General features: G+C 43.0%; 3 protein-coding genes across 5 annotated transcripts in view; all 3 read right to left on the bottom strand.

Moving 5' to 3' along the window:
* LOC106569936 (H-2 class I histocompatibility antigen, Q10 alpha chain) overlaps window positions 1-9,813 on the bottom strand; it is a 62,027-nt gene extending 52,214 nt beyond the window's left edge. Inside the window, exons 1-4 of the mRNA XM_045694684.1 lie at window positions 9,534-9,813; window positions 7,901-8,173; window positions 7,503-7,796; window positions 7,101-7,385 (exon numbers count right to left, since the gene is read on the bottom strand). Of these exons, the coding sequence (XP_045550640.1) occupies window positions 7,101-7,385; window positions 7,503-7,796; window positions 7,901-8,173; window positions 9,534-9,597 (916 nt within the window). The 5' untranslated portion in view covers window positions 9,598-9,813. The remainder of the gene's footprint in view (window positions 1-7,100; window positions 7,386-7,502; window positions 7,797-7,900; window positions 8,174-9,533) is intronic.
* Window positions 9,814-12,850: 3,037 nt separating this feature from the next.
* LOC106569937 (LIM/homeobox protein Lhx9) lies at window positions 12,851-18,017 on the bottom strand. Of its 2 annotated transcripts, XM_014141711.2 has the most exons (7): window positions 17,559-18,017; window positions 17,139-17,271; window positions 16,065-16,267; window positions 15,662-15,770; window positions 14,525-14,654; window positions 14,233-14,447; window positions 12,851-14,047 (listed from the first exon to the last, which is right to left on the bottom strand). In XM_014141711.2, exons 2-7 carry the CDS (start codon window positions 17,262-17,264, stop codon window positions 13,676-13,678), a joined length of 1,155 nt encoding a protein of 384 aa, XP_013997186.1. In that variant the 5' UTR covers window positions 17,265-17,271; window positions 17,559-18,017; the 3' UTR covers window positions 12,851-13,675. The 2 variants fall into 2 exon arrangements, with proteins under 2 accessions (XP_013997186.1, XP_013997185.1); XM_014141710.2 differs by having other exon boundaries at window positions 17,139-18,017.
* A 198-nt stretch (window positions 18,018-18,215) lies between these two features.
* Window positions 18,216-23,207, bottom strand: LOC106569940 (histone H3-like centromeric protein A). Of its 2 annotated transcripts, none has more exons than XM_014141714.2 (5): window positions 22,004-23,207; window positions 19,881-20,048; window positions 19,584-19,714; window positions 18,892-18,966; window positions 18,216-18,662 (listed from the first exon to the last, which is right to left on the bottom strand). In XM_014141714.2, exons 2-5 carry the CDS (start codon window positions 20,005-20,007, stop codon window positions 18,534-18,536), a joined length of 462 nt encoding a protein of 153 aa, XP_013997189.1. In that variant the 5' UTR covers window positions 20,008-20,048; window positions 22,004-23,207; the 3' UTR covers window positions 18,216-18,533. The 2 variants fall into 2 exon arrangements, with proteins under 2 accessions (XP_013997189.1, XP_045550641.1); XM_045694685.1 differs by lacking the exon at window positions 22,004-23,207 and adding an exon at window positions 20,892-20,914.
* Window positions 23,208-23,423: the final 216 nt, after the last annotated feature.

Genomic DNA, 23,423 nt, shown 5'->3' with positions numbered 1-23,423 from the left:
TTGAGATAGTGAAGGGGAAGCGTGATGCTCGAGGTAGGTAGAGGTTTGTCTGTCCGTAGAAACAATAACAAAGTGGTCACACCGCCTGTATTTTGGTAAAAAGCTGTGCGATGGGCTTGGAGAAATGTAACCACTCCCAAGTTCATAGACAGAGCTATGGATGCAAGGACCAACCATCCATGTTATACAAATTATAGTTTTAACCATGTTCTGAAGCCATACAGTGTTTGTTTACATTTACATTATTTACAAAACACTGGAATAAAACAAGCCTGTATCTTGGGTTCTGATGGAGTGCGACAGTAGAACTAAGCTCATTGGAAGCATTCATAAGTTATATTCTTCAAGATGCAATGGGTATATATCATTGTGACGACCCTCCCACTCTGTCTGCCGTATTCTCTCTCTTTGTTCTTGTTTCTTTATTAGGATGCCGGTGGGCGGAGTTGGAAGGGTCGTCAGCTAAATGGGAAACACCTGGGCTCGGGTGTGTCCCAGGATAAAGGCACCTCTTCCACAGTCATTGGGGAGACTCTCTCCACGCAGACACTTTGTTGATTTTGGTTGTGTAGGTTTTGTGGCTTTTTGGTTATTTGCTTTGGCACTTTTCAACACCCTGCATTATTACATTCAGGTATGCAAAACACTCACTTACACTACTGATACCATTGTTAATTACTTAGTTACTTTATTTAATAAATATATATTTTGATACTCCTTGTCTCCACGTTGTCTCCCTTTTGTTGCGAACTCTGAGCCGGTTCGTAACAAGTGGGGGCTCATCCGGGATTTTGAACGGATTGCGTTTGGGAGAAAACGTGGAGGTATGTTAAATTCCGTAGGTACTTTGTTTGTATATTTTGTTAGTTGGAGTTTGGTGCTCAGTACTGGTTACTTTTGTTTGGTTGGTTCGTGTACTGTGTTGGAGAGAGTACATTGGTTAGTTTCCAGGCCCCTGCCCAGCCTGGAAACGCTTGTTCTACTTGCTGTTGGGACATTGGTCTGAGGACGTGAGTGCAATCAGCTGTGTACCTCAGTGGGAGATTTGGATAGGGTAGTGAACCTTACCACCAGGAGCTATAGCCTTTTTCCCCTGATAGGCTTAGCGATGTGTTTCATTTTGGAATATGTTGGGCATTGTTAATGTTTGTTATTTTTGTGTGGTGTCTGTGGACTGAGCAGTTGTCTCGGGGGCACATCCGTGGCTTGGTGGAATCTACCAGCGTGCTGGGGGGTTACTTCCTTGCCAGCGGGCTACAGTGCATAATTACCCACCGCAAATCTGCATGAAGATTAGGGTTGAGTTATTGTAGGTTTTGGGGAAGCTCCATATCTCATCTCTCTTTCTGTGGTGCCAGTGTGATTGTTATTTCTCTTGTTGTGGTCTGGTGTGCTCAGAGGGGTTGAGTGAGATTTTTTTTTCTCTCTCTCTCTGACTATGGCGTCTAATGTAGACGAGTTCATTCGCTTTCCATCAGAGGAACTGTTAGACTTATGTACTAAAGAACAGCTGTTGAAGGTTGCTGAACACTACAAGGTTGAAATTAGTGATAAACGTCTAAAAAATTCTATTAGGTTAATATTGAAGGCCAATCTGATGGAGTGGTATTCTTGACGTTACCACTGGGGCAGCCTCTACTGAGGACTCGCCGTCTCCCCGATATGCTACAATGACCGCTCCATCGGTTAGTCCTAGTGGTCTTCTTTTTGAACAGCAGAAAGAGCTGCTTCTGTTACAGCTAGGGCACGATCGTGTAAAATATAAAAAGGAATTGGAATTTAAACAGGATTTGGAACGTGCTGATCAGTTAAAATATGAAAAGGAATTGGAATTTAAACAGGATTTGGAGCGTGCTGATCGGTTAAAATATGAAAAGGAATTGGAATTTAAACAGGATATGGAGCGTGCTAAAATCAAGCTGCAACAAGAGCGACTAGAGTTGGTTAGGGAAGGAAAGCTCTCAGGGGAGAGTTTGCTCTGGGAAGGTGACGCAGATTTACTTAGGAATCGTTCCTCTTTTGATCGTGCCCCGGACACATTTGACATTGTTGGGAATTTACGGTTGTTGCCTCAGTTTAATGAAAGGGACCCTGAGACATTCTTTTCGTTGTTTGAGCGTGTTGCTGATGCTAGGAGTTGGCCTGGTTCTGACCGAACTTTAATGTTGCAGTGTGTGCTGACTGGTAAAGCGCAGGAAGCATATTCAGCTCTTAGTGTAGCCGACAGTGTCAGTTATGATAAGGTTAAAACGGCGGTGTTACAGATTTACGAATTGGTTCCTGAGGCTTACCGCCAACGATTTAGAACTTTAAAAAGGGATGATAAGCACACTCAAGTTGAGTTTGCGCGAGAATTATCTTCACAGTTTAATCGCTGGTGTTCCGCCTCTGCAGTTATTACTTTCCAAGGGCTGTGTGAGCTGATTATGTTAGAGCAATTTAAGGACACAGTCCCTGATCGTATAGCGACGTACATTAACGAACGGAAAGTTAAAACTGTCGCTGAAGCTGCGGTTTTGGCAGACGAATATGTTTTGACTCACAAAACTGTTTTTGTAGAGCCCCGTATTCGGAGTGAGTGGAGACGTTCGGAGAGATTTGGACCTCGCTCACCGAGATACTCTGGTTCACGGGCAGAGTTTTATTCAACTAGGGTTGAGCCTGACTCCCATGGTAAAACTGACTTTGGTCAAGAGTGTCACTACTGTCAAAGCTCAGGTCATTGGAAAAACGAATGTCCGGTTCTTAGGTCTAAGGATAAGTTCAGTACAGGTACTTTTGTTAAATCTAAGCCTACGGCGTTAGCTGCGCCTGTTTCACATCAGTTCACTCCTGACACATTGTCTCATGCCCAGGGGCATGTGAAAGTCCATATTGATCCAGACTATTTACCTTTCATTACGGAGGGTTTTGTGTCTCTGTTAGGAAGTAAGAACCTAGTGCCAGTGAAGATCCTAAGAGACACAGGTGCCTCTGAATCATTTGTGTTGGAATCTCTGTTACCCTTCTCTGCTGAGACTGATTCAGGGAATAGCGTGCTAATTAGGGGAATAGGTTTGAACACTGTCAGTTCCATTGCATAGACTAATGTTGGATTGTGGACTGGTGAAAGGTGAGGTTGTTGTGGGGGTGCGTCCTTCATTGCCTATTGAGGGTATTGACGTTATCCTTGGGAATAACTTGGCTGGTGAGCGTGTGTGGCCTGTTGTGTCTCCATCTCTAGTGGTTTCCACTACACCGTCAATTGTAGGGATTCCTGATGAGAGTCTGCGGAGTTTCCCAGAGGTGTTCTCTGCGTGTGCAGTGACGCGTTCTATGATCCAGGGCGACCTAGTTACTGCGTCGGTAAATGAGAATACCACAAAGAAGTCTTACTGTTTTCCCTGTTATCCCATTATCTGTACCCCGCTCCGATCTAATCGATGCGCAACGGACTGACCCCACATTAGAGAAGTTGCGTGACCAAATTGTGCCTGTGGAACAGTTGGGAGATGTCGCACATGGATATTTTCTCCAAGAGGATGTCCTGATGAGAAAGTGGATGTCTCATGGTAGTTGTTTTCTGGGGGAGGCGATTAGTCAGGTTGTGGTACCAGTTAAGCTTAGTGAGTTGGTTTTGACCACTTCTCACAATGACGTTGCTGGACATATGGGTGTGAGGAAAACCTACAATCGCATATTAAGACATTTCTTTTGGCCTAGATTAAAGAGAGATGTTTCTGATTTTATCAAAACTTGTCACACCTGTCAATTAACTGGTAAACCTAATCAAGCTATTAAGCCGGTACCACTCTTTCCTATTCCTGTACTCAGTCAACCTTTTGAGTACCTGATTATTGATTGTGTTGGTCCTCTGCCTCGTTCTAAAAAAGGTAGTAATTATTTGTTGACTGTGATGTGTCAGACCACTAGGTTTCCTGCGGCCTATCCTCTCCGGTCTATCACGACTAAGTCTGTGTTAAAAGCTTTGACTCAGTTTTTCTCACTGTTTGGAATCCCTAAGGTCATTCAGAGTGATCAAGGATCAAATTTCACCTCTAATCTCTTTGGTCAGGTTCTCCAACAGCTCCATATTAAACACAATTTGTCTAGCGCCTATCATGCGCAAAGTCAAGGAGCACTGGAACGTTTCCATCAAACACTAAAGTCTTTGTTGAGAGCTTATTGTACTGAGATGGATAAGGAGTGGGAGGAGGGGTTGCCTTGGTTACTGTTAGCCGCTAGGGAGGTTTCACAGGAGAGCACAGGTTTCAGTCCAAATGACCTTGTGTTTGGACATAGGGTGCGTGGACTTTTATCTGTTCTCCAGGATGATTGGAAGTCTCCCGAGCCTCCTCAGTCCCTGTTATCGTATGTGTGTGATTTCCGGCGACGCTTGTTGGTGAAATGGCGAAAGAAAAACTATCATCTTCACAGGAAAGGATGAAGGGCATATTTGATCGTCGAACTGAGCCTCGTCACTTTAGTCCAGGTGACCAGGTTCTTGCTCTGCTGCCAATTGTTGGTTCTCCTTTTCAAGCCAAGTTTCAAGGTCCATAAACAGTGGTGCGCCAGTACACTGAGCAGAATTATGTAGTTGCCACTCCAGAACGGAGAAAAGCACACCAACTGTGCCATGTAAATTTGTTAAAACCCTATTATGCACGTTCAACGGAGACTGAACAGTGGGAGTCTACAGAGGACGGTAAACCTGTTCTCTTGGCTGATACCGTTATATCCTGTGGTTCTTCTCATGCTAGGTCTGTGCATGACGAGGAAGATGTTCCTGGTCTTGACGATTGCATATTGCCAGGTAGATTGAAAAATTCAGAGACACTGGATATTTTGGACGACCTTCTTACTCATCTACCTGTTGATGAGCGAAAAGAGATGGTTGGTCTGATTCGGAAATTTCCAGAGTCGTTTTCTGATACACCAACACGTACAAACTTGATAGAACATGATATTGACATTGGAGATGCTGACCCCATTCGTCAGCGGTTCTATAGAGTTTCTGCAGAGAAACTGCGTTGTCTGGATGCTGAGGTCAGGTACATGCTGGAGAGTAAGATAGCAGAGCCTTCTTTCTCCAGTTGGGCTTCTCCCTGTATCTTGGTCAGTAAACCGGATGGAACAAACAGATTTTGTACGGACTACCGTAAGGTAAATGCTGTTACTAAGCCAGATTCATTTCCTCTTCCTCGGATGGAGGACTGCGTAGATCAAGTCGGAGCAGCTAAGTTTGTGAGCAAATTTGACCTGTTAAAGGGCTATTGGCAGGTGCCACTAACGAGTAGGGCACGTGAAATCTCTGCCTTTATTACACCCTCTGGTCTGTACTCGTATTCGGTTATGAGTTTCGGCCTGCGTAATGCACCTGCCACTTTTCAGCGACTTATGAACAGGGTTGTTGCAGGTCTGGCCGGGTGCGCTGTTTATCTGGACGATGTAGTGATATATGCAGATACCTGGGAGGAACATCTGTCCCGTATTCAAGCCTTGTTTGAACGTCTGGCTGCAGGTCGCCTCACGATCAATTTGGCTAAATGTGAGTTTGCTCAGGCAACTGTTACATACCTTGGAAAGGTGGTTGGGCAGGGTCAAGTGCGTCCTGTTCGGGCTAAAGTGGTAGCTATTGATGCTTTTCCACCACCAACTACAAAAAAGGAACTTATGCGTTTCTTGGGAATGATTGGTTACTACCGTGGCTTTTGTAGGAACTTTTCTACTGTGGTCGCTCCCTTGACAGAATTGTTGAAAGCTAAGGCTGTTTACGTATGGTCTTCTCATTGTCAACAGGCTTTTGAAGATGCAAAGAGGTTGCTTACCTCAACTCCGGTGCTGGCTGCCCCTCGCGTGGATTTGTCATTTACCTTGCAGGTGGATGCTAGTCATGTGGTGGCAGGGGCGGTTTTGCTGCAAGCAGATGAGTCTGGGGTTGAGAGGCCTGTTAGTTTCTTTTCCAAAAAGTTTAACCGTTATCAGTTGAACTACTCGGTCATTGAAAAAGAAGCGCTAGCACTCATTTGGGCGCTACAACACTTTGAAGTGTATGTTGGGTCGGGAGTAGTACCTATTGTGGTCTACACCGACCATAACCCTCTCACCTTTTTCAGGTCCATGATGTGTCCTAATCAGAGGATAATGAGATGGTGTTTATTTTTACAATCCTTCCATCTCGAGGTGCGGCATATCCGGGGAACTGATAACGTGATTGCTGATGCGCTCTCTCGTGCGCCCTGTTCCTGAATATTTACGTGACTGACCGTTGTTTGGTGTTATCAGGTTCTGTCGTTCCTGTCTGTTCCCTCCTGGTCTCGTTTTCTTCTTTCCTCTTAAAAGTTGCTTCCTGTGTAAAGGTTGCTGAGGTCTGGGGAGGAGGTTGGTTGGGGCAGGTGGAACTGTGAACACGTAACCCCTTGTCAATTTGGGACGCAGAGGCTGGTACGTTGTTGGTCCCCGGTTTTATGGGGGGGGGGGTGACGACCCTCCCACTCTGTCTGCCGTATTCTCTCTCTTTGTTCTTGTTTCTTTATTAGGATGCCGGTGGGCGGAGTTGGAAGGGTCGTCAGCTAAATGGGAAACACCTGGGCTCGGGTGTGTCCCAGGATAAAGGCACCTCTTCCACAGTCATTGGGAAGACTCTCTCCACGCAGACACTTTGTTGATTTTGGTTGTGTAGTTTTTGTGGCTTTTTGGTTATTTGCTTTGGCACTTTTCAACACCCTGCATTATTACATTCAGGTATGCAAAACACTCACTTACACTACTGATTACTGATACCATTGTTAATTACTTAGTTACTTTATTTAATAAATAAATATTTTGATACTCCTTGTCTCCACGTTGTCTCCCTTTTGTTGCGAACTCTGAGCCGGTTCGTAACATCATTCATTTAAGTCCAAAAATGGATGTAGCAACTAAGGATTCCAGCTCTAACAACAAAATCCTATACATTGAGCTTGAAAAAACTGTTGACTCACGTTTAAATAATCTTCATTTGTGACCTTACAACAGACTCAAACATTTGACTAACTGATTTTCACCATAATTGCTAACCATGCTAATAACTGGTTTGTTGAAAATATATAAAAGTATATTAAATACTAGGATAACCTTACCCCATTTTTCCACAATTGGCTCCTTCAACATTGCATGGCTGACAGAGCATTCATACATGTCCTTGTCTGCCTCTGGGATCTGCACACTAATCCTGATCTGGTAGGTGTCATCATTATTGGGTCGGGCTCCTGTCGACAGTACTCCATCGTCTTCGGTCAGTTGGACCCCATTCTTCTTAAAATGAATTATCACATCTTTGGGATAGAAACCTGTTACCATGCAGGTCAGGTGGACATTTCCTGCAGGTTTGGCTTTTTTAGTAAAAACATAGATATTTGGAGGGGCTAAAGAGGGAATAAACAGAGAACATTCATATTTAATTTCTGATCTCGTAGGTCATTTTCTGTAAACCAATCGTTAGGCTACACTATTTAAGGAGATTAATATTCATAAGTACTCACAGTCAGTGCTACTGAAATGTTTCTCCCCATATTCCATGAATTTGGACAGCCAGTCCACACACTCCTTCTCCAGGTAGCCTTTGGTGTACTGGTTGAGGATCTGCACCCCGTCCCACTTCCTCTTAGTCGGCAGAGCTTGATCAACTGGTGCCACCCACTGCATAGTGACATCATCAAAGGCCAGGAAGTCGTCACCATCGTAGCTGTATTGATCAATGCCCTTCATGAATTTCAATGTGCCGTCTGGCTGTTTGTCAACCTCACATCCATGCCTCCACTGAAGGACATGCACATCTGAAACAAAAAACTAATAATGAAAAGGTAGACCACTAATTACCCACAATTGAAGAAAAATATCAATGTTGAGCGTAGGACAAAATGCAAGTGTAGTTTCTCACCAGTGTTGTTGTGCCTCATGCGTTCCATCAGGATGTTGACGTTGACTTTGAACCACTGCTCCTTTCTCTTGCGTGACTGAGTGCCTTTTTCCCAGTAATCTGCTGGCAGCTTCTCCCTCATCCAGTCCTGTTTGGGAATCTTCTTTTTATCCACACTGTCATAGTAGTCGATCTGTATGTCATTCATCAGACCCATGGCAGTGAACTCATGGATACCAGGCAATTCAACTGGCTTTGAGAGGGCAGTGTAGATGTAATTCAGAGAGTAGATCTCTGTAGGTCAAAAAATTAAGATTGGGATAATTTGTCTCAATTTGCCTTCTCTCCATGTTAATCAGCCATGCTGTAAAACATTCAAATTTCACTATGCATAAATAGCTCTGCCATTTCCTGGTTGCTAAAACTCTAATTGTTAACCTAATTTCAGTTTGTGCCAGAATAAGCTAGTATAGTGTGTAGAGAATCATTGTACCATCTAAACCGCTGTTAAATACATTTTCCATAACCAAAAATATTTTATTTTCAGCTGTTTGACTGGTGTAAAAAAACAAAAGTAAAAGACGCAAAAACAAAACTTAAGAACAGGAAGCATAGAAAGAGTACATAGAACATATCTACTGCTTCTTAGATGTGCTTTCAATTAGAATGATAGAGCTATAACTAACATTTCTATGGGAATTTTGTTGCGTCGCCCAGAAAGTTACATATTGCCACTAGGAAATCACTGTCAAATACTTAGGTCTATCGTTTCTGTAAGGGGCCAACTAGTCAAAAAAAGAAACTTCTATGAAATATCATAGCAGAGAAGTCATACTATGGCCTTGCATCATGATGTCTAAATGGTAGTTTAGGTTACATTGATGTAGCCCATACAGGCCTATTACAAATCAATTCAAATCAAATTTAATTTGTCACATACAACAAGTGTAGACCTTACCGTGAAATGCTTACTTACAAGTTAGGTTAGATTAGATTTTTAATAGGCCTATAAGGAATACATCAATGTAACCTAAACTACCATTTGGACATCATGATGCAAGGCGTAGTATGATTTCTCTCTGCTATTACATTCATTGCCTATTGAAGTAGTGAAGTGGAACACATTCTGCAATTTATCAAAAACAAATGTATTAACCTAATCATTAATCAATTAACACTATTGATTAAGTTAAACTATTTTTGGGAACTTGTTGATTAGGGATGAGTCGTCAAACTATTAAGAAAACAATGAATTTCCTGCTTCCTGTGTGAGCGTTTCATATTTTTGTTAAACAGCAGAAGTAATTTAGCTACAATGTAAAATGTCAAACATACCAGCTAGCAATATGATCAGGCAGCATATGTGTTTTACAAAAGGTTGATCATGGGGGCCTAAGCCTAAACAAAGTAACTGTATCATCTTGCCTTATGGCTGGCCTGTAAGTGCGCATTAGCGAGTAACGGTCATCAATAAAGTGGAATAACGCACATAAGGTTGACTACATAGCCTATAAATCTAATATATTGTCGACTATGCTACAACAGACCGATCATATCAGTAGGTAAACGATTTTTATTATGCGTTTTATTTTTATCCAGCAGTCAACTTTTACTTTCACTTTCACTTTTGACATTCGAGTGGTATACAACTTACCGCTTTGGCTCTGAACAATACATTCCGTCGAGAAATAAAAAACAAATAACATAAACGTATACATCCTGTGAACTACGTGTTTTGCAGTTTCCTTGAGAGGTACAGTATATGTTGGAGGTACAGTAACACAATACCTCCAACCTCAAAGTCCGGTCTGCTACAACTAATTACTGTCGCGTTCATGTACTATTCGGAAATGGGACATTTCTGCCTTGCTAACTGGTTGTAGTGATAAACGTGCCGTGTTCAACGTTAGCAAATTGGACATTTCAGTTACCAACTAGCGTATGAACGCGGCATAATTCGTTGCCTAAAGTGCTTTTATTCATCCAATGATTTTTGAGGACTGAAAAACTTAGGCTGCTATCAGGTAAAATAGACGAATGAACGTTTCAGTGGCTGTGAAGCCTATTTGTTTCCCTTACTGGTGTCAAATCAAACTTTGTCACATGCGCCGAATGCAACAAGTGTAGACCATACCGTGAAATGCTTACTTACAAGCTCTTAAATCTTTCTTGAACTGCACTGTTGGTTAAGAAAAATATTGACAAAATAAACTATAGTAAAAAATAAAAAGTAACAATAAAATAACAATAACGAGGCTATATACAGGGGGTACTGGTACCGGGTCAATGTGCGCCGAGGGTACAAGTTAGTCGAGATAATAAACAGCTAGTAGCAGCAGTGTACAAAACAAACGGGGGTCAATGTAAATAGTCTTGTAGCCATTTGATTAATTGTTCAGCCATCTTATGGCTTGGGGGTAGAAGCTGTTAAGGAGCCTTTTGGTCCTAGACTTGGTGCTCTGGTACCGCTTGCCGTGTGGTAGCAGAGAAAACAGTCTATGACTTGGGTGACTGGAGTCTGACAATTTTTTGGGCTTTCCTCTGACACCGCCTAGTATATAGGTCCTGGATGGCAGGAAGCTTGGCCCCAGTGATGTACTGAGCCCTACGCACTACCCTCTGTAGTGCTGTATGTTCTATTCATATTCATTAATTGTGCAGACCTGGAGAAAATATAAACACTATGACAATACTGTTTTCACTGTAGGCTTGCATTGATAAATTCAATCATAGACATCAAATACATCATATTCATTCACATATCCTCAATAATTGTATGTAACAATTATGATAAACAAAATGTAAAATCTAGTCTAACGGTTTGGAAGTCTATTTCATGATACATATCTAATCATAATCTCACAATTGATTGCTCTGACAGCTCATCCCTCTGCCTCACCCATTTCCTAGTTCCCCACCCTCCACAAGTCTTAGTCCCTCCTCCTTTTTTACTTCCTTCCAAAACGGAACCCAAAGCCTCCCTTTTCTCTGTTGAAAGCCTGAAGCCCTCCGGCGACGTAAGAGCCCTCCTCCCTCTTCTCCCCCCTTTTGGTAGTGCAGAGTGTCCATGGGGTGGCCGGGGAAGGGACCCAGGGGCCTCCTCTCCAGATCCCCCCTCTGGCCCCTCCTCATGCCCTCTTGTCTCCAGCTGTTCTCAGCCACCAGCTCCCTGAGCAAGCCGGGCGTGGGTCCTCTGGCCCAAACTCCAGAAGTGGACCCCTGGGGCGGAAGCCCGCCGCAGCTACAGCCCTCGGGGACATCCAGGGAGTCCTGGAGCTGGAGTAAGGCCGCCTCCCACTCAGGGTTATCCAACGTGGGCAGGATGGCAAGGGGGAAGTGGGGGTGCCCGTGTGCCCCCGGGTTGGGAACCAGAAGAGCCAGGGAGAAAAGAGTGAGCATCGGCTGAGAGGCACAGAGAAGGAACGAGGATAATCTCATCTATAGGTTGTTGGAAATATAAAGTAGTTGTGAAATAAATCACAAAAAGTAAAAGACTCAAATGCATCATAGATTGCAAATCTATCCAGATATTCGCAAAGTGCTGATTCTTAAGAAAAAGGCTAAATTAACTGTGGAGCAACAAGCAAGCATTCCTCCTTCCCACAAATACCCTAAAATAGCACCAAGTGGGTTAAGATAGGTGTGCTGCTAGACACCATGTCCTAACATGCATATTTCTACAGGTATATGGTTCTATTTACTATGTAAGTACTGAATCATATGTACCTGCTGTACACAGACAAACTGAATATCAACGTCCATACCTGATACCATATACATTAGCATTGATGGATCCATTGGCTTACCTTGTAGAATGTGTTTCTGCCTTGACCCTTCAAATACCCCCATAAATGTAAAGAGTTTCAGCTGACAGCATCGTGTCCTCTGTCCGCGATTGGTTAATCGGGCCCTTGACGCACATGCAATGCAACATCTAAATTCTTCTGGTCTCACTTAACTGATGGATTCGAAAGTGTCCAATTATTGTGAAGTGATTCTTTAGGACTTTCGAATAAACCTTGTCAAGGTCTCAGTCATTATGATCATCTCACGGGGAGGACGACACACCTGAAGGAATTCCATTGTCCGGTTTCCTGACAATCATCAGAGACATTCATAAATACTCTGGATCAGTCACTTTTCTCAATTGAACGATTCAAGTAAAAACATCATATAACCATTGAGGTCACACTATAGATTAAAGGAATTACTAAACAGAGCGGTCATCTTCATAGAGGACTGTCGTGTGTGCTTTGTAAATTGACATTTTAAGAAGATTGTAGCCATTTTACATTTTGGTTGTTTAGCAGACAAACTTATTCAGAGTGACTTACAGTTGTGAGTGCGTACATTTTCAACATTTTACGTGCTGGTCCCCCCTGGGAATCGAACCCACAACCCTGGCATTGCAAGTGTTATGCTCTAACAACTGAGCCACACAGGACCTCTTCCTATTCATCCTTTACCTGGTCTGTTAAAACCAATACAGGGTGCCTCCTGAGTGGCGATAAGAAACTCTGCCTCCCGAGTGGTGCAGTGGTCTAAGGTATTGCATCGCAGTGCTAGCTGTGCCACTTGAGATCCTGGTTTGAGTCCAGGCTCTGTCGCAGCCGGTCGTGACCGGGAGACCCATGGGGCGGCGCACAATTGGCCCGGCGTCGTTAGGTTTGACACATTGGTACGGCTGGCTTCCGGGTCAGGCGGGCATGGTGTCAAGAAGCAGTGCGGCTTGGCTGGGTTTCGGAGGACGCACGGCTCTCGAACTTTGCCTCTCCTGAGTCCGTACAGGAGTTGCAGCGATGGGACAAGACTAACTACCAATTGGATACCACGAAATTGAGGAGATAATGGGGTTAAAAATAATCTAGCAAGGTATGAATTATCAGATTTGACCGATTGATCGCTAAAGAACTGTATTATCTTATCTGTTGAAAAATGCTTTTAGACAATGAGTAAACAGACAACCTATACTTCCATCAGTTAATACAGCCCATTTATTAAAGTACAAAGAGCTCGTAGTCATTTGTGGTGGGATTCAGATACATGATCTTACACACATTCCCTGGCACTCAGTGTGTACAATATCATAACAAACACAAGCATCTATACATCTCTAAACTACTTGCGCATATTGATACCATAACAGCCATGACAAACCGTGGAGCAAGGAATAATCATAAAATGCATAATTTACCATAACATTACTATAACTAAAATTCTATCAGTTCACAGAGCTGAACCGTCAACATGCCTAACATTGACCACGTTTACATGCACACCAATATCCACTTATTATTCAGGATACTCAAGTATTCTGTTTTTGAGTTGACTCATATAAACATCATATCCCGATTACAATATCCCGGTTATGAGACACCCGGATAAGAACGCTGGGACATGCTGATCTTGGACGGGATACTGTAGCATGTAAACATCGAATCCCGTTTACTGTTGTTTTTCGCGGTCTGCGCAAGCTCAGTTTCGCATATCATGGGTGAAGTTTTTATCTGATTGTCAAACTCACTTGAAAAAAATAGGCTACCTGTGCAGTTCGATCCATCATAATTCCATAGTAATTTGTTTTGCTGATACTCTGTACCGGACTGTATAGCCTACTGGCTTAGGCTACTTTCACCCATAATTTAGATGCATTTCTGCAGGCCATATTATAATTTCTGACATTTGGTAGGCCATTTGTTTGTCAACTATAGTTAGATACTTGCAGCTTCTTCTGTCATAACTTGTTGTCCTGGAAGACTAAATAGCGTAGTGCTCACCAGAATAATATAAACATGGTCAATAATATGGTTGAAGTACCGTGTCAGAATCGCCTTCTCTCTCCAATCCAGACTCCCCAAAATTATAGGTCATCAAAGGGGAGAGCCTTGGTGCACCCTGGGAATTGTAGTCCAGGAAGAACGAGTCTTTAAAGCCTGCTGATTGGTCGGCGGGGCTTTGGGGCGGGTCACTGAGAGGGGCGGTGAGCAGAGAGAGCTCCAGTTGGTCGATGGTGCTGGTCTGGAAGGACTGTGACTGGTGGGAGGAGGTCACTAGGGACGGGGAGGCTGTAGCCATGGTGTCGAACCTCTGGGGGGCGGGTGAGTTGCTCTGCGACTCGTCGGCTGAGAGGGAACGCCTGAGCTTGGCCCTTGCATTCTGGAACCACACCTGAGAGTGTGTGTGTGTGTGAATGTATAAGAGAGAGATAGAGATGAGAAATCACAATAATTTTAAGCATGACCTAAATGTCCATTGGCGACAGTTTGTCCGCATAATCCTGTACTGATTTTTTGGGGGATCTACTCCTGTCAAAATTTGTTCACAGTTAAAATCCTATGTTCTATGTCTCAAACCTGAAGCACTCTCTTGGGCAGACCGGTCCTGTGAGACAGACAGCTCCAATCCTTGCCATCAGGGTTGTGTTTCAGGGCAAAATAGGACTCCATGGCTCTCAACTGTTCGCTGCGGAAACATGTTCTTATTCGCTTAGTCCGCCTGCGGGCCCGGCCACCTGTAACGCCATCCTCCAGTCGTGGCTCAGGGCTGCTGACAGACTCCTCCCCTTCTCCTGTATCAAGGTAGGTTGATATAGCAGACTGTCCATTTGTAAACGTGAATACCATCTGTCATCTTTGAATAACTCACCTTCTCTCTGCTTGAGGTGGAGCTTGTGAGAGGGTGGAGCACTGCAGTCATCATGGTAATGTGATTGACAGTACAGGCTCTGCCCCTGTTGACTGTATAGGTTTCCAGGCATCAAGGTGACATCACACTCCTATGAAATATAGAATTACCACCATTGATGTAATTAAAAACAGTGCCTGGAGAGAGTGACTTCAATAGCCTCCTATTATGTTCCTATTAAAGTGTATTCAAGCTTACATTTGGGCCTCTTGGCCTTCGTCAGAGCTTTTAAAAGTGAAAGTGTACCCAGGTTGACTAATACAGAATTATTTGATTTTATGCATTTCACATCACCATTACCACAGGTTTCAGTAATAAACAAGAATTCTCCCCCCTAGCTTACGGTGGGGGTAATTGCTCCACTTTATACTCGGAAAGGCTAGGGCAGGGTTTCTTTATTTTCACCCCTTTTTCTCCCCAATTTCGTGGTATCCAATTGGTAGTTACTGTCTTGTCTCGTCGCTGCAACTCCCGTACGGACTCGGGAGAGGCGAAGGTCGAGAGCTATGCGTCCTCAGAAAACACAACCCAGCCAAGCCACACTGCTTCTTGACAATGCCCGCTTAACCCGGAAGCCAGCCGCACCAATGCATCGGAGGAAACGCCATACACCTGGCAACCGTGTCAGCGTGCATTGCGCCTGGCCCGCCATAGGAGTCGCTAGTGCGCGATGGGACAAGAACATCCCTGCCGGCCAAACCCTCCCCTAACCCGGACGATGCTGGGCCAATTGTGCGCCGCCCCATGGGTCTCCCGGTCGCAGTCGAGCTGTGACAGAGCCTGGACTCAAACCAGGATCTCTAGGTGGCGCAGCTAGCCTTGCGATGCAGTGCCTTATAGACCACTGCACCACTCGAGAGGCAGGATTTCTTAAACTATGGGTCGGCATGTGAGAGGTGGATCGCGAGTTATGAAAAGACATCCAAAATCTCACACCATTTCTTCTTAATTTGGGTCATTGGAGGATGCAAATTTCTCATTTGGGCCTTGAGCTGAAAAAGTTATACAGAAGTGTCTAGGAGGTAGGGTAGGGGCTAGTGGTCAAAGTAGAATTGGACAGGTACTGTAAGTGCTAATTATAGATCCAAAATAGCTAACCTGGCAGGAAAAGCATTCAGGGTGAAAGGTCAGATCACCAGACCTCATGACCATTGCTGACGACGGGATTGGCTGGGAGCAGCGGGCACATCGTCCCACACTGAATAACCTGGCCAGTTAGAGAAATAAGATCTCTGTTAGCACTCATCATTCTTGAACAATATGAGGACTGAGCATGTCTTTTACAACATTAACATGTTCCACTAAAGGAAATCCTCTTAGACAGAAGAGAAAAGTGTACAAATAGAAGACTGTCGTCAGTAGCCTACAGAGTATTACCGTACAAGAAAATGAAGATGGGACCAAAACAACCAAATGAGTAGTCTGGTGCAGATAAGTAGGTAGAGGCAGAATCAAAGCAACCAGAACATAAGTGTCTAAAGTGGGTGAAGACTGTAGTCACCTGCAGTAGTCCTGCTGACAGTAGATGCTGCCGTCACGGCAGAAGAGTGTGAGGTGCGTCTGGAGCTCACACTGGCATTGGCTACAGCGGAGACATGCCTCATGCCACGCCCGCCCTGCAGCCAATAGGACAAAGCGGTCGCAAACACGTCCCTCGCAGCCGGCACACACCAACGGCTCCTCTACTAAGCCTGTAGCTGGAGACTGCAAAGCAAGAATAGAAAAAGGTCATTCCAGGTCACAAGGGCTCCGTTGTAATACTTTACAAATGCATCCCTCCTTCCTCCGTTACTTGAGGTAATCACTGATTTGACATGACTGGAGAGGTGTAAACGGACTCATGTCAGATCAATCATTAACGCTAGATAATTTAACAGGGTCACGAAGAGACATTTTAGGGGATCGTGGAGGCCACCACTGTGTATAAAAATAGAGCCACATTTCCTGGTTTCCCTGCAATCGCCATTACCTCCATCAAACAAGACAACTCAGAATGTAGGTCATGGATTTCCTGCTTATTTTGTGTACATAGTGGTTTTGTGGTTGGTCTAACGCACAAACTGAAGCCTGTTAGCTGAAGCCTGTTAGCCGAAGCGTGCACATGCACGTGCATTATGTTGAACCCAGTTTATACCGGGAACAGTTCTCAGACATGCGCTACTGGAGCGGTGCAAAAAAGGAGCAAAGCTTCTCTTTATGGGAAGTCATGAACTATTCATAAAAACCCATAGAAGATAAATGGAGTGTAGGGCCCTTGGACATGCATTGAGACTGTTCTCACAGGACTACATTGTAAAAAATACTATCAAAATGTGAAGATACTTAGTCAAGAATTTATCCAATTCCATATTATTATTATTTGTTTTACAGATACAATGCCTGTTTAGGAATGTTAACAACAAAAATATGGGGCATATGCTATTATTATAGTCCACATATACAGTACTGTATGGGTTTTCGCCAAATCCTCTATTGTTGTCATAACAAGTATGTATGGACGTCAGAACAGTCTGGGACCAGGCTACAGACAAGCATAGCTCATATCTATCCTTGGTTCAGGCTAGCTGGGGCTTACACTGGCTGTTGAATTATCCTCTCCTAATCGTCTGCTCCCCTGGTTCACTGACTCCTCCCCCTCGTCACCATGGAGGCTGCCATACAATAAGCCCTCCATGGTGCTGCTGTCCTCTGGTGACATCATGATTGCCCTTGTGACAGAGGGGAAAATGAGGGATATGGATCACATCAAATAACATTAAGTTCTTGCTGATTCATTACACGACTTCATTATGTTTATTTCTAACACTATCCTTGCAGTTGATACTTCCATCTCCAATCCTAAAATGCACCTTTTACAAACATGTACAATACATGCAAGTAGACAATGTGGAATTAGAACTGATTTAGATTATCTTGGCAAACAAATACATTTCTCTTTAACATAACTATTCAATGAATTGGCTTGACTAGACCCATGAGCATAAAATGATCTTACCTGACGTGTTGATGTCCTGAAAGAATGCACTTCTTCTGGATCCCTGAACAATATCCCCTTTAAAAGGACAACTTAATGTGCATTATGGCACTTGAATGAACCGTACTATTCTCTGTCCAACCCCTTCTCTTTGACTCCAAAAATCCTCATGTCCACACCATTATTGTGATAATACGCTAAAACAGTGTTCCCGCTCCTCTGTAGTCGTTCAACTGGTGTGCCGTTAACTTTAAACATCTAACTCCCTAAATGTTGCCTGGTGTGTTTCTCGGTCCCAAGTGAAGCCTCAGCACACCTGTAAACAGGACCATCAGGAGCTGTTTCAGGCAGGTGTGAGAAGATCGGATTGGCTGCGCTGCCTGCTGGGAAAGCAGGTAGATCAGGGGCCATGAGGCAGCAGAAAGCTGTCCCAAGAGACCAATTAAAAAAAAAAAAAAAAAAGAAAAGAGAGCCAAAAGGGGCATCTGGGAACACCACACCATAGGCTGAAAATACAATGAGACAAAGGCGGTGGATAAAACCACATGCACACAAACACCACAGATGCATGTTAAATTTGGGCATGAAATATAACATGAATTTCCAGGTTCTAAGTATGGATCTGTAATCCTACAATAGCTGTATGGGAACAGGTAGACAAATGTGAGGCATTTCTAATAGTTTTTCCTACCGAATAAAAACATTTATTGAAATCCAACATTAAAACATTATTTACAGTAAATCTCATATTTGACCACTATACTAACTTGTCTTAGGTGGTATGAGGACCAAAACACAGATGAACTAAAGCAGTATACCCAACAGTGTTTTTCCTTCAATGTATAAAAATACTTTTTTCTAAAATCAAAACATTGGTCAACAGTCCTTGCCTGGGTGAGAATTTTGTTATAGAATATACTGAGGTTATAAAAATAGGCTATAACAGGCCCACCCCAAGCCACACTGCTCGCTCCTCAATGGCTCATGTGAGTGTTCTCAGAGATTATCCACTCCTCGAATTCGCCGGGCAAGCTGAATGTCACGGGGGAATAGCGTTACACGCTTGGCGTGGATGGTACACAGGTAAGCGTCGGAAAACAGTAAAACGAGGAAAGCCTCTGCAGCCTGGAAGAGAAAGAATGGTGTCAAAAATTGATGACCCGGAAACGTTCATATTGACAACAGTTAATAGGGATACGATTTTATTTTTATTGCAGATATGTAAATAAAACTTTTTTCAAAATAAGTGTACTATGATGTTATTATAATCAAACATTTTAAAACTGTAAGATAAAGGTTTAGAGTATTGATATAACAGTTCTTCAAATAAGCACAGGAGTGGGAACCAAACTACCTCCTGCAATGCCAGAAGAGCATACACCTGCCATCTCATGAAGTCCCTGCTATACGTCTGGCACACCTCCCGAACCTAAGTAGACAACCTGAGTAAACAACCTTGAAATTCACTGAAGATAAATAATCACTAATAGGAAATATTTACTCGGGGTAGTAACTTTAAGTGTAAAAACAAGTATTTTAGTTAATCTTTCTTTTATTTATTCCAAACTAAGACACCACCAGTTCCTCCAGGATTTTGCAGCATTTTATTTATTTATATGGAAAAACGCTGACGTGTGGCTTCATTAGTCTAAATAGCAAGACCCATTTTGAAGTGCGTGATTGGTCATTTTTATGTGATAATGTTGAGATTATTTGACTATTGTATGCAGTAATAGTGCCGTGATAGGTCAAATATGCAAGCTCTCGCATAATATGTGGGGAATTGTCGATTTTGCAAAGAAATATGGAATCGCAAAATCCTGGAGAGACAGGTTTACCCACATACACAGCAGAGTTCACAGTGCTTTACAGGATTAACTATGTATCATCAACAACAAGTAATGTATTGTTAGAGTGGCAGCATCCATCTAAGAATGTAAGGTGCCTATAGACAAAATGGTGGTTGTAAATCGGTCCACAGGAGCCATGTGCTAATCAACCTCTACGAGGCAAGACAGTGAGGCGACAAAGCCAGTGGTATTGTACCAGGCGCGCAAACGGTCCCTTGCGCAAAAGCAAGTCAGTGCTCTTCTGGTACTTTCGAATTTCCATCAGAGCTCGGGTGCCAGGGCGAAACCTCCTCTTATTTTTCAGGGAGGGAGCTGGACCTGCAGGGGCTAGAGAGATCCAAATCATCTTTAAAAACAATGAGAACCTTTTTATTATTATTATAACACTTTCAACTAGTGGTCACATACATAGCTAAACAAAAAGTTTGCTTCAGTGTCAGGATTGAGAAGGCATGAGTCAACCCACATTTCCCCTCCTCCCCATCTTCCTCACCTGATGGTCCGCTCAGCCGTGCTGCCGGTGATGTTGAAGCAGGCGCGGTTGGGGCTGGAGGCCGACGCTTGGGTGTTGCACCCTTGCGCCGGCTTGCAGAAGAGCTGTCAGGATCGCGACGAGGCATCCTCCAATACTAGTTCACAACACTGCGTTAAAGCCACACGCCTGATGGCAAAGAGAATATGGAGAAAAGATGCATTTAGTGACTTGATCCAGTATTGACCATATAAGTTCTTGGACTTCATCATTAATCTTGCATGTCATCATCACACACCTGACCTGTTAGCCAATAAGTAAAAAGGGTTGGTAAAAGGGTTGGACTCAAACTGGATAAAAAAATAAAAGGCATCATTTCCCTTTATGACAAGGGCGTCAAACTCATTCCATGGAGGGCCTGAGTGTCTGCTGGTTTTTGTTATTTCCTTTCAAAATTGTATCCAATTAAGACCTAGACAACCAGGTGCGGGGAGTTCCTAACTAATTCATGATATTACATTAATTAATCAGGTACAAGGGAGGAGTGAAAACCTGCAGACACTCGGCCCTCCATGGAATGAGTGAGGGGTTTCAATTCATCTCGGGCGGGCGCAAGTGTAGGTGTGTTTTGCACTGGCTGAAAGTTGATTGCATTCGATTTGAAGTGAGCCAGGTGCCCCGCTCTGCTGAGGTGAAGTCAGCGCAAAACTAAAAGTTCCATAAGTAAGCACTTGTAGTAATGAGTAGGATTTCACATGCAAAAAGTGATTGATTTGATGAAGGTTTTCTATCTGTCTTCCCAATAAAAAAAATAGTTTTTGGGATGGAAAAACACTTTCAGTGTAAACTTAAAACAACTAAAACCAAATATAAAGCATTTGGAACAAAAATATAAATGCAACAATTTCAAAGATTTTACTGAGTTACAGAAATCAATTAATTTAAATAAATTAATTAGCCAGGCCCAACCAATCAGAATGCGTTTTCCCGTCAAAAGGGCTTTATTACAGTCAATACTCAGCACCCCCTCACCCTCAGATGATCCCGCAGGTAAAGAAGCCGGATGTGGAAGTCCTGGGCTGGCGTGGTTGCACTTGGTCTGCGGTTGTGAGACCAGTTGGACGCGTTGCCAAATTCTCTAAAACGACGTTGGCGGCAGTTTATGGTTGATAAATTAACATTAAATGATCTGGTAACAGCTCTGATGGACATTCCTGCAGTCAGCACGACAATTGCGCACTCCCTCAACTTGAAACATCTGTGACATTGTGTTAGAAAACTGCACATTTTAAAGTGGCCTTTAAATTTGAGAAAAATAAGCTTTTTGTGCATATGGAAAGTTAGATTTTATTTTAGGTCATGAAACTTGGGACCAACACTTTACATGTTTATATTTTTGTTCAGTGTATGTAGAAAAGATAATACAACTTTTTTTTTAAATACTATAATCTTTGACAACAATCACCAAAATAAAAGCCAAACGTTCAAGGGAATTACATTCCAAAACCAATGCAATTAACAGTATTGATTTTATTTATTCAATTTGGAGCAAAAGAACACAGCATTAGCCATGGAGAAATTCTGAGAATAGCAGGAAATTCTTACAAATGCTAAAATTGCGCACACAAAAATACACAAAGATGGAGGTGTCTGGACGATGCACCATGCTGCCTTGTTGACAAAATGACAGAGGCGCAGATTGATGTTCTATTTGAGACGGCAAGCCTCTCCCCCCACTTTTCTCTCGATAACGTGACCGGCTATACTCCGGTGTACCCATAGGCCAGATTAATCGAACCCCCTCAGTGACACATACTATCTTTGAATGAATGTTGTTTTTGCCGGGGGCAAACTGGAAACAATATAAAAGATAGCTAGCGAACTGGCCACACAACAAGCTAACTTGTAAACGGGCATCGGTATGAAAGCAAAGATCTTGGCAAATCAAGAATAACAAAAGTTAGCTAGCTAACTGACAAGTTCATTTGAGCAAAGAAAGCTAGCGATAGTTCTTCAGAGAGCGTTGGGCATCTAACTTACCCAATTAGGTAGCTCACGTTATATTGAGCAAGCATGCCATATCTAACATAGCAAACAATGCAGAGCTAGCATAACTTTAGAACATGCAAAAATTACACACTTACCAGCCGATACAAAATATTATGTGAAGAACTTTTTGACACTCATATTTTCCGTGACCCAAGGACAAGCTCAAAATTCAAACGACGCTCGTTGTGTCCTTCTCTTTGCAGAGCCAATGAGATTCATGATGGGCTTGTAAAAACGCCCTGTTTACCGTTACACCAATGGGTGGTGTTAGAGTTTGTGGACATGTAACCATCCGTCATATCGAGCATCTGCTTTTCCATGAGGTAAACGAATGTATGGTCACGCTGCTGTCTGTTTTGGACATACAGCATTTACTGCGACCCGGGCCTCTGCAGAAGTCAGAGCTTCGCTCAGCAGCGCAGAGCCATCAACCAATTATGTCAATGCGGAGCTATACAGAGCCCTCTGCATTGTAAACGTTTTTTTGGGGAAGCAATGACGATGTGGTATGGAGCTTGATTTGGCCTATGCAAGCCTCCCGAGGCTCCGCAAATGCGTGTCACACCCTCCATACGGTGCTTCCGGTGCACATTGCCAGATCATGCATAAATCGGGTTCAAATAACAGTAGTAACAGCATATCTAGCAGTAATATGTAATAACTCTACTAATACAAATTATAGACAGAAATATTCCAATTATTAGATTCAGATGTGTGTATGGTTTTGGGGTGGGGGTTATCACAGTGAGTGCGGTTACATGCACACAATAATGTGATTATTGTGGATAGTCAGATTAATATAATAGTTTGATGAAAACGTTTACATGCTTTGCAAGAAGAACGATTTCCCTAATAATCCTGTTTGCATGGACACATCTGAAATCAGGCTACCTGATGGAACTCTGATAAGTGCAGAAAATCGCCAATCAAAATAAACATTGTACCACTTTATTTTTCGGAAGCATATTTGATTCTGAGTTTGGACATATAAAGGATATATGTGAAAACTAATTCTAAGCAGGGGCGAAGGCATGGGTGGGCCTGGGTGGACCCACTGGGGAGCCAGGCACTGCCAGGCCCACCCAATCAGATTGGGCAAAAACTAAAAAAAGAATACATTATTATTTATTTTTTTAAATACTCCTCTGCATAAATCGGTGTTTAGAAGTAGTTTTCACATTAAAGCTTTATGTCCGAACTCAGAATCAAATATTCTTCCCAAAAATAACATGGTAGAAAAACATGGTTGAACGTTTATTTTGATTGGCAATTTTTTCACATTTATCAGAGTTCCGTCAGCTAGCCTGATTTCAAATGTGACCAAATCGTTCTTCTTGCAAAGCATGTGAACGTTTTAATCAAACTATTACATTAATCTGACTAGCCACAATAGTTACATTATTGTGTGCATGGAACTGTACTCAGTGATGTACTATTGCATGCATGTTCTTGTAGAACCTGCTAATACATGTAGGTCTAATAAAAATGTCTAAATGCATTCATTGTATTTTGGTA

This window comes from Salmo salar, chromosome ssa14 (assembly GCF_905237065.1).
Source record: "Salmo salar chromosome ssa14, Ssal_v3.1, whole genome shotgun sequence".
NCBI classification, from domain to species: Eukaryota; Metazoa; Chordata; class Actinopteri; order Salmoniformes; family Salmonidae; genus Salmo; species Salmo salar.
This window is presented reverse-complemented; position numbering and strand designations above follow the sequence as displayed.

What these genes read in the sequence shown, in the direction of transcription:
- LOC106569940 (XM_014141714.2), bottom strand. Translation starts at nt 20,007, where the DNA reads ATGCCTCGTCGCGATCCTGACAGCTCTTCTGCAAGCCGGCGCAAGGGT. An exon ending in ACGGCTGAGCGGACCATCAG is followed by an intron (nt 19,715 to 19,880) that starts GTGAGGAAGATG and finishes GGATCTCTCTAG; the next exon opens with CCCCTGCAGGTCCAGCTCCC. An exon ending in AGGGACCGTTTGCGCGCCTG is followed by an intron (nt 18,967 to 19,583) that starts GTACAATACCAC and finishes TTGTCTACTTAG; the next exon opens with GTTCGGGAGGTGTGCCAGAC.
- LOC106569937 (XM_014141710.2), bottom strand. Translation starts at nt 17,264, where the DNA reads ATGATGTCACCAGAGGACAGCAGCACCATGGAGGGCTTATTGTATGGC. An exon ending in AGGATAATTCAACAGCCAGT is followed by an intron (nt 16,268 to 17,138) that starts GTAAGCCCCAGC and finishes CTTGCTTTGCAG; the next exon opens with TCTCCAGCTACAGGCTTAGT. An exon ending in CCACCTCAAGCAGAGAGAAG is followed by an intron (nt 14,448 to 14,524) that starts GTGAGTTATTCA and finishes ACCTTGATACAG; the next exon opens with GAGAAGGGGAGGAGTCTGTC.